General features: G+C 59.5%; 1 protein-coding gene across 1 annotated transcript in view; it reads right to left on the bottom strand.

Moving 5' to 3' along the window:
• The window catches only part of LOC105989957 (chloride channel protein ClC-Ka-like), a 12,522-nt gene extending 3,772 nt beyond the window's left edge, over positions 1 to 8,750 (bottom strand). Inside the window, exons 1-16 of the mRNA XM_013022228.1 lie at positions 8,645 to 8,750; positions 7,939 to 8,119; positions 7,050 to 7,178; positions 6,174 to 6,302; positions 4,828 to 4,967; positions 4,410 to 4,487; positions 4,244 to 4,322; positions 3,850 to 3,975; positions 3,460 to 3,544; positions 3,253 to 3,354; positions 2,273 to 2,357; positions 1,861 to 2,034; positions 1,585 to 1,654; positions 1,286 to 1,396; positions 714 to 927; positions 72 to 205 (exon numbers count right to left, since the gene is read on the bottom strand). Coding sequence (XP_012877682.1) covers positions 72 to 205; positions 714 to 927; positions 1,286 to 1,396; positions 1,585 to 1,654; positions 1,861 to 2,034; positions 2,273 to 2,357; positions 3,253 to 3,354; positions 3,460 to 3,544; positions 3,850 to 3,975; positions 4,244 to 4,322; positions 4,410 to 4,487; positions 4,828 to 4,967; positions 6,174 to 6,302; positions 7,050 to 7,178; positions 7,939 to 8,038 — 1,756 coding nt within the window. The 5' untranslated portion in view covers positions 8,039 to 8,119; positions 8,645 to 8,750. The remainder of the gene's footprint in view (positions 1 to 71; positions 206 to 713; positions 928 to 1,285; positions 1,397 to 1,584; positions 1,655 to 1,860; positions 2,035 to 2,272; positions 2,358 to 3,252; positions 3,355 to 3,459; positions 3,545 to 3,849; positions 3,976 to 4,243; positions 4,323 to 4,409; positions 4,488 to 4,827; positions 4,968 to 6,173; positions 6,303 to 7,049; positions 7,179 to 7,938; positions 8,120 to 8,644) is intronic.

Below are 8,750 nucleotides of genomic sequence, written 5' to 3'. Positions count from 1 at the left end.
GACACTCAGGCTCAGAGCAAGGCCAAGGGCATCCCGCCCCTCCCAGGCAGCCACCCCTTCCTGCCAGGCACCTGTGCTCTCCACCAAGGGATACTGGGCCTCATCTGTGGAGGTCACCACCTTGACCACCTGCTCCAGCGGGGTGTCCTTGGCCAGGGTGGTGATGGCACAGTTCATGAAGTGTCCCACCGTCGTGGGGTACGAGCTGGGGCAGAGGGAGGCTCCATCAGGTCCTGGCTAGGGGTGTCAGCCCCCAGGTGAGGCAGGGCACATGGGGAGCCCTGCTGGCCCAGGACCTGAGCATCTCTCAAGCCAGGGTGGAGGCTGGGAGACTCCTGAGTGAGTGCCCGCCTCATCCCACCCCCCAGGGAGGAATCTGGAGACCAGGTCTGATTTCTGGGCCTCAGACTGCAGTGGGCCCAGACCATCTCTGCTTGTAAGGATGGCAGATTAGGAGCAGAGGGGGAGGGGAGCCCTGGCTGTGATGTGACCTTGATCTATGAGACCTTGTGTAAGACCCAGGCCTGCTTGAATCCCAGCATCCTCACACAGCCATCGGGCCACTGGGAAGACTAGAGACCAGGGGCAGCCATGACTCATCCGTCCCACGCCCAGGTTCAAGGTCAGCCTCAGTGGTGATTCTTGAGGCTCCACTATCGCCGCCCCCCAGGAAACCCTCTCCCTTGTCAGCAAGCCTCAGGTAGCCTGCTCACCCGATCTTGCGCCCCCGAATCCATGGCAGGTAAGGCAGTTTCTTGACAATGATGGTGCCATCATAAAAGGAGGCCTGGCAGCTCTGAGCAATGGCATTGGCCACCAGCACCGCCATCAGCACAGGCAGGGCGTGCAAGATCTGGCCGGTCAGCTCAAAGGCCAGCAGCGCCGTGGAGATGGAGTGGGTCACCGCTCCAGAGAAGGCCGCAGCTCCTGGGGAGGAGGAGGCAGAGCCAGGGCAAAGTCGTTCAATCCAGGGGTCAGACTCTCCCAGGGACAAGGTGGGCATGGCTTTTCCCAAGGCTGGGCTTGCAAATGCCCAGAGGACCCATGTTGGCCACTGCTGGACCTGCCTTGTACCTGACTTGGGGAGAGGAGAGGGATAAAGGAGAGCATGTGGGATGGAGAAGCCAGAGACCAGAGGAGTGAGGAGGCTGGGGTCAGGGAAGCCGCATGAAGGGAGGGGGATCTGGACACTCAGTGACACCCCCTGTGCCCTCACTAGCACCCTCTCTCCACTACAGCCCATCCCCAGGAGGTCTGCCCACCCGACCTAGCCCAGGGCACTTACCTGCCAGAGCATAGCCCCCAGGCATGATGGGATTAATGACACCTCCAGCCACGATGCCCTCAGGGAAGGCGAGAGACAGAGCCTCCCCCAAGAGGCGCCCAATAGCAGCTCCTGCCACAGACGAATGACTGCCATCAGTCATGAGTGCCATCAGACTACCATGGTGACTGACCTGGCCCTCAGCCCTCTGTCTCTGGGGCCATGCTCAGCACCACCCTGAGGGCCAAGAAGAGCTGAGTGCCACTGCTCTCCTGCAATGCCCCCCCCCCGACTCTCAGACCATCAGTCCTCAGACTCACCATACACAAACACGGGCAGAAAATACCCAGCAGGTACAGGGATGGTGGTGGCCAGAATGAGCATCCAGAACTGTGGGGAGACAGTGCTCACTGGAGGAAGTTAGATGCCACAAGGGGGAGGGGTGGGGAGGGAGAGTGGGAAAAGAGCTGGAAGGGCCGAGAGAAAAGGGTGTCCATGCCTTGGTTCATCGCCATCTCTGGCATGGTAACAACCCAGAAAAGGAACGTCACCCTAAGAAAGAGCTGGCCTTGGCTCTGCCCACACCTGGGACCCACCTTCATAACCAGGAAGAAAACTAGCGTCCCAAAGATGGTGAGCCGTGGGTGGTACCATTCCAACCACAGGTTCTGGGGGTCAGGCTCGGCAGTCCAAGGTAGGGATGAGTTCTGGGTCATCCATGCCCAGGAGTTGTTGTCAAATAGCGAATCCAAGAGCTGCTCCATGGACAGCTGGGCAGGGCCGGTGGGCTTTCAGTATGTCCTCACCATGTCTCCCAACCCAACCTCAGTGCTACTCTGCCTCTCCCCACGCCCCCCCGGGGGGACTGGGCAGGCTCTGGCCTCCCTGAGCTTAGTGCTCTTCTCTAGAAAAGCATGTGTAAGCATCTCTGTTGCATGGTATGGGGGTTAGTGAGGCAGTGCCACAAAGGGGGAACACACGGTGACCTTCTACCTCCTCAGCCCTTACCCGGGAAGCCATGAAGTGACCCACGCCAGGTGGGTAGGTGATGGAAGCCAGAATCAGGGCAACCAGGGCAGCGTACACAGGCTTGCTGTGGACAAAGGAGGTCCAGTGCCAGCCCCTCTCCTTCCCCCAAAACATGGAGAGAAATGGGCTACTCAGGAAGGGGCAGGCAGGGACTGAGGATGGGGGAGGAGGAAGGAGGGACCAGGGAAGACACCCCTTTCCCTCAGGGATAAGACAGGTGAGGTGGGCCCAGGAGATTGGAGGTGATAGGAAGCTGGACTGATTAAAGCTGGGACAGAGACCAAGGACAGATCCATGCCAGCCCATGGAGGGGCTCTGCCTCTCTGGTCCAGGCAGAAAAGGCTGGAGAAAACCAAGGGCCTAGCTGGTGTTGGTGGCTCACACCTGTAATCCTAGCTTGCTCAGGAGGCTGAGATCTGAGGATTGTGGTTCAAAGCCAGCCCCCACAGGAAAGTTCATGAGAGTCTAACTCCAGTTAATCACTAGAAAACCAGAAGTGGTGCTGTGAATCAAAGTGCTAGATTATAGTACTAGCCTTAAGCAAAAGAGCTCAGGGAGAGCAGGCCTCTGAGTTCAAAGCCCATGACAAGAAGGAAGGAAGGAAGGAAGGAAGGAAGGAAGGAAGGAGGGAGGGAGGGAGGGAGGGAAGGGGAGGGGAATGGAGGGGAGAGGGAAGAGAGGAGTGGAAAAGAAAAGGGAGGGAGGGAGGGAAAGAGAGAGAGAAAAACAAAGGGCCTGTGGCATAGGAGTCAGGGGGAGAGGAAGCAGGGCTTAGTGAGGAGAGGGAACCCCAAGAAGAGAGAGGTTAAGAAGTTGGCGCAATTGAAAGGCAAGGGCTTAGGGAGAGGGAATGGGGACTGTATAAGTGGGAGGGGTTGGGGGTCCATGGGAGGACAGGAGTTCAGTGAAGGACTAGGGGTAATGGGCTTCCTGAGGGGCCCACCATGGCCCTGACCCACCTGGTGGCCAGCAGCTTGGCAGTGAAGCGGTTGGTAGTGACAAAGCCCAGGAAGGTTCGCTGGCAGAAGAGGTAAGCACAGCTCAGGACACCACAGATGGCCCTGGGGACATGGACAGCTGAGTCCCTAGCCCCCCACCCCACCCCCAGCCCAGTCAGACTGGGAAGAGACCACAGTCAGGCTCTCAGGGCCTGAGACCCTGCTCACCCCAGCACCACAAAGAAGAAAATCTCAGGCAGGTCAAAGGGCACATCCACAGGGAAGCTGGTCTTGTAGATGGAGGTGATGGTCTCTGGGGGAGGAGAGCAGTGGGGTCAGAGGTCAAGCCCTTCTCAACCACACTGGGTCCCAAAGGAACAGGCAGGGCTGGAGGTGCAGTGTTGACCCCAAACCCCACAACCCAGCCTGCCATCATGCCATCCTGCCTTCCTGCCAGCTTTGCCCTCTACCCTCTTCCTCCCTCTTGCTGCCTGGCACAGCTCAGCCCCTTCTGTCCTCTGAGAGATGCAGGGGGGAAGAAGTGAAAGAGAGGGGGGACATAGCCGAGACAGGGAGAGGAGGGAGGGGGAGGAGAAGACAGGGGAGAGGAGCTCTCACCCTGCTCGCTGTTGAAGACTGCCAGGAGGCGGAAGGTGAAGGCCCCACAGGTGGCAGCGAAGAAGCCCCTCCAATAATTCCAGACGGTGAAGTGGGAGGACATGACCTCGATGCTGAACAGGACGCCTGGGGGGACACGCAGCTCAGGCGGTGAACTGGCTGCCCAGGGCCGCACCAACAGCTGGTTTCCAAACCCATGTATGGGGTGGGGGGCGGGGATGAGCAACTGGACATCAGCCCACCCTGCAGACAGCAGTGGGAACTGGAAGACACCCCCTCCCCCCCATACCTATAAAGGAGTCACCTGATTGGTTCTGACAGCACAGCACCATGGGAAGGGGCAGGGGAGGGACATAGGCAGTACTAAGGATCAGGCCTGGAGGAAGGGTCTCACCGCTGAAGGGGGCTGCAAAGACCGTGGCAAAGCCCACTGTGGCTCCTGCCACCAGCATTTCATGTTGCTTGCTCTTGTTCTGGGGAATCAGGACCTGGGTTCAGAGCCACTCTCCCCACCCCCCACCATCCCCTCTCTCCACGGAGGGCCTCCCGGAGCCCCTCACCTCAGACTCCCCAATGGTCCTGGTGCGTACCCGGCCCAGGTAGGCTGCAATCATCACACCCAGGTGCACGAAGGAGCCCTGTAGGGGTGAGGTGGGTGCAGGGCATGTGGCCTGTGCCCTGGAGAGGGGGGTCCTTGCTCCTTTTCCTCCTACTATTAATCCCTCCTCCTTCCTTCTACCCTCACCATCCTCCCATTCTTCTCTTTGAGCTTCCATGAAGGAAGCTGAAGGCCTAATGCACAGCAAGTATGCCTGTTCCACCCACGCTCCCTTCCTAGCCATCTCCAGGGGCACGTGACTCTGCTCACACTGGGCACCTGGCTGCATTCAGCTCCCCAGGTGGGACTGGCTGTGGTGGGGACAGGGAAGGCTGAGGAGGAGGTGGGGGTGGGGTGAGGGGCCTCTCTCCTGCTCTTACCATTTTGCCTAGGAAGATGGTGCTGCCCGTGGCCAGCATGCAGGAGAGACCAGCCACCTTGGCTCCAAAGTTCTTGATATCCAGGTAGTTCTCCAAAATCACACCTGACAAGATGGTCTTCAGCTCCGGGATTCCAGATCCTTGGTGGCATGGGCAGGACAAGAGGGTCAAGGTCTAGATTAAATCTCCTTGCTCTCCGTCCCCCCCCTTCCACACTCTCAATGGAACTATCCTATCTTCTCTGCGTCTCATACCCTACAAGGAGGGGATTCTCGCTCTCTGTCTCTCCCTCTCTCTCCTTCATTTTCATTTTCTTTTCCGTGTGTGTGTGTGTGTGTGAGTGTGTGTGTGTGTGTGTGTGTGTGTGTGTGTGTACCAGTACTCACGTTTAAACTTTAGATTTTTATTTTTTGCCAGTCCTGGGACTTGAACTCGGCCTAAACACTGTCTCTGAGCTTCTTTTGCTCAAGGCTAGCACTCTACCACTTGAAACACAGAGCCACTTCTAGCTTTTTCTGCTTATGTGGTACTGAGGAGTTGAACCCAGAGCTTCATGTGTGCTAGGCAAAGACCCAGCCTGCCTGCCTGCCTGCCTGCCTGCCTGCCTGCCTGCCTGCCTGCCTGCCTGCCTGCCTGCCTTCCTGGCAGCTTCTGCCCTCTACCCTCCTCCTCCCTCTCCCTTCACCATTGATAGGTTTTTTGTTTGTTTATTTTTTGTCTTTTGTTTTTGTCTTTAGCGGTGAGGATCGAACTCAGGGTCTTACACTTGTAGGCAAATGCTCTTCCACTGAGCTAACTCTCCAGCCCCAACATTTCATGTTTTTGCTGGCTAATAGGAGATAAGAGTCTCTCAGACTTTGCTGCCCAAGCTGGTTTTGAACTGGGATCCTCAGATCACAGTCTCCTGGGTAGCTAAGATTGCAGGCATGAGCCATTGGCACCCGACAAAGGGAAGACTGCTGACCTCAGTTGGCAGGAGAGGAAGCTGAGGCGCATGGTGGGCATGTGAATTGTCTGTGCCCTTCTGCCCCTCCTGGCCTGTGCTGGTGGCTAGCTGATCTAGCCAGTGCGCAACGCCAGGCCACCACAAGCCCCCTTCCTGGCACAAGTCACTGACTCTGGCTCTGCAGGGGACCGTGCCCAGGAGAGCAGACAGAGCCCATGGGAGCCCAGGAGTCCACATCTGCCCTTCTCCCTTGGTGACCTGGGGGACGGACACCGCTCTCCAAGCAGGCATCCCTGGCTGGGAAACGGGGCTGGTGATTCCTGTGTCCCCCAGAAGCCCCACAGGCCCAGAGGACACTGCAGTGAAGACCTGCTGGCCAGAGACAAGATGGCAGACTCACCTCCAGAGAAGGGCGTGATGCTTTGGGAGAAGCCAGAGGAGAAGGACAGGAGGGCCACTGGGTACACAGTCCAGGAGAGATACCGCAGCAGGTGGCTGTCCCCGATCTCTCCATATAGCCACTTGTGAGCTGGGGAGGGCCGGGCATCAGGAGCCACCACAGCCTCTGCAGCTCCCCCTCCCCCAAGTACACCAGACACAGGGGCCCCACGCCACCCAGTGTGTGTCAGGCCCTCAGAATGAAGCGAGGGTCCCAGGACCATGTCCCAACTTGACTACTTCTGGCCTGAGTGACTATGGGCAAGTGACTCAACCTCTCTGAGCCTGTTTCCTCACCTGCCCAGTGGGCTGTGATGGGGACTCCTCACAGGTCCTAAAATCTACAGGAAGTTCTGTCCCTCAATAGAGAACTGAATGGGATGGGGTGAGGAAAACCGCATAGGACAGTAGGTCCTCAGGATGGCAGCTGAGTGCACAGAAAAAGGGTCTCCAGCCCTTCCTGCCCATGCCTACTCTTCCAGGAAGGCCTCAGGGTGGAGCCCTCTGAAGGATGGGGGAAGCTGTGTGCCTGGGTTGAGGATCACTGAGCTGGGAACCAGGAGGGAAAGAGAAGAGGCAGGGTTGGGTGAAGAGGGGCACAGAGCTCACACAGGGAAGGGCTCCTGGGACACCAGGCTTATCCCTCATTGTGCAGATGTGTGGCTGTGTCCCAGACAGGGACACAAAGCAAGGCAGGAGAGAAGCCAGCCCCAGCCCCAGGTGTGACCAAGCAGAGTAGTCCCCTCCCTCCCGCCCTGGTGGCCATCGGGTGATCTGGTGACCAGCCCAGAGAGCAGGAATCCCTGGTCCAGGGCAGGTGTGTGCCAGACCGGCTTACCTCGCACCACGCGGCCGATGGCGAAGTTCATGGCATAGCTGATAAGGGCCATGAGCACCCCGAGGATGGCCAGGAAGTACCAGTCCTCGTCCACGCGGAAGAGCTTCTCCTTCAGCCACTCCAGGCTGCCTGCCAGGGCATTGGGGACACAGCCCAGATGGAGGGGTGCCGCGACAGCCCCTTCCCTGGAGGCCTGCTCAGGCTCTGGGCCAGGACAGCTGGGCAGGGGCTTGAGTCTGATGTCACCCCACACCCTCTCTTGTCACTGTTGAAGGATGGTCGGTGGTGCCAGGGGCTGGGTGGGGTCAGCACCACAGCCCTGCTCAGTATCTCTGGAGAAGCTGTGGCTTCCTGCCCCTGAGTGGCCGCAGGGCCTGCCTCCCCCAGGGCCTGTAGCGCCATCTGTCCCCTGGGCCCCAGCAAGCCCTGGCCACTGTTTGTCAGCCCAGCCTGGAAGCTGGGGTCGGGAGCCTCTGTACCTGGCAGCGGTGGGGGTTGGGGGGCCTATACATTGGCTCTCTCTGGGGTCCCTGCCTGCTCTACCCCCAGGGAAAGGGACAGTCCGGTATCAAGGTGAACAATGAGCTTCAAGTTCAAAGAAGGAGCCAGGGGCACGGCTCCCCGGCCACCTGCGGTGGCTCCTGCTGACCGCAGCCCCCCGTGGAACAGGTGGGGGCCAGTGGACATGGGGAGCAGGCCTTGGGCTGTGTCTCCCAAAAGGGAGAGGCCGACCTCTAGCCGGGCGGAGGGGAGGCAGATGCCCCTCCCTGCTGCACCCAGGAGCCTGGGGCAGAAGGGGCTGGTGGGGTGGGGTGGGGTGGGGTGGTGAGCCTGCCAGGCGCGGTGTCCCCAGGGTCTTCCATGGGAAGGGGAGGGCCCCAGCTCTCACGTCGGATGCGTCCCCGGATGCGGGGACACGGGCCCCACAGCTCCTGCAGAGTCACGGGCTTCCCCGAGGAGCCCTCACGCAGCCCCACCAGCTCCTCCATGGGCTCTGTGAGGACGGGCAGCCGGACCGTGGGCAGGCCGCTCCAGTGCCAGCACCACGTCCAGGCTCTGGAGCAGTCCACCTTGGGAAGAGAAGGAATGGCCCGGCCATGTGTGCGTGTGCACATGTATGCATGTGTGTGCGCATGTGTGTGTGCATATGTGTGTATGCATGTGTGTGTGTATGCATGTGTGTGTGTGTGTGTGTGAGACGTTAAAGGAGGGGACCGAGCCTCTGTCACTAGGAGGGTGGCTGTGTCCTCCAAGTGGGCTGGAAGCTTCTAGGTGTCCCCTAGGGACCTCCGTGGAGGCCCTGGGCCCTCACCAAGCCCTCCCTTGCTGTGGCCCCTGCTGCCACCCTTGGGACACTGAGCCGCTTCTCCTCAGAGCCTTCGCTGTGCCTCAGTGGCACATTCTCTGTGGACCCCCGGAGATGGCTCTGGTGTCCCCATGCCTATCCCTCAGGTCCAGAGGAGTGGAAATCCCCAGCCTCAGAAAGACCGTCAAGGTGAAAATGGGGTGCCAGCTCCTGTCCCCACCCTCCTCATGCCCTGTCTGCCCAGGCCCTGGCTTGTCCTGTCTGAGTCTCTGCTCCTACAGCCCCTCACCTGTTGATCCGTTCCGCTGCAGCCCCAGCAGAGCCTGTGTTTGCAGTTCCTGAGCACCTGGACAGGTGTGCACTCCACCCTCCAGCGCCTCCCCCTCCTCCAGTAG

Source organism: Dipodomys ordii, unplaced genomic scaffold, assembly GCF_000151885.1.
Source record: "Dipodomys ordii isolate 6190 unplaced genomic scaffold, Dord_2.0 Scaffold61, whole genome shotgun sequence".
In the NCBI taxonomy this organism is placed as follows: domain Eukaryota; kingdom Metazoa; phylum Chordata; class Mammalia; order Rodentia; family Heteromyidae; genus Dipodomys; species Dipodomys ordii.
The sequence above is the reverse complement of the archived record's forward strand: the minus strand, read 5'-3'. Positions and strand labels throughout refer to the sequence as shown.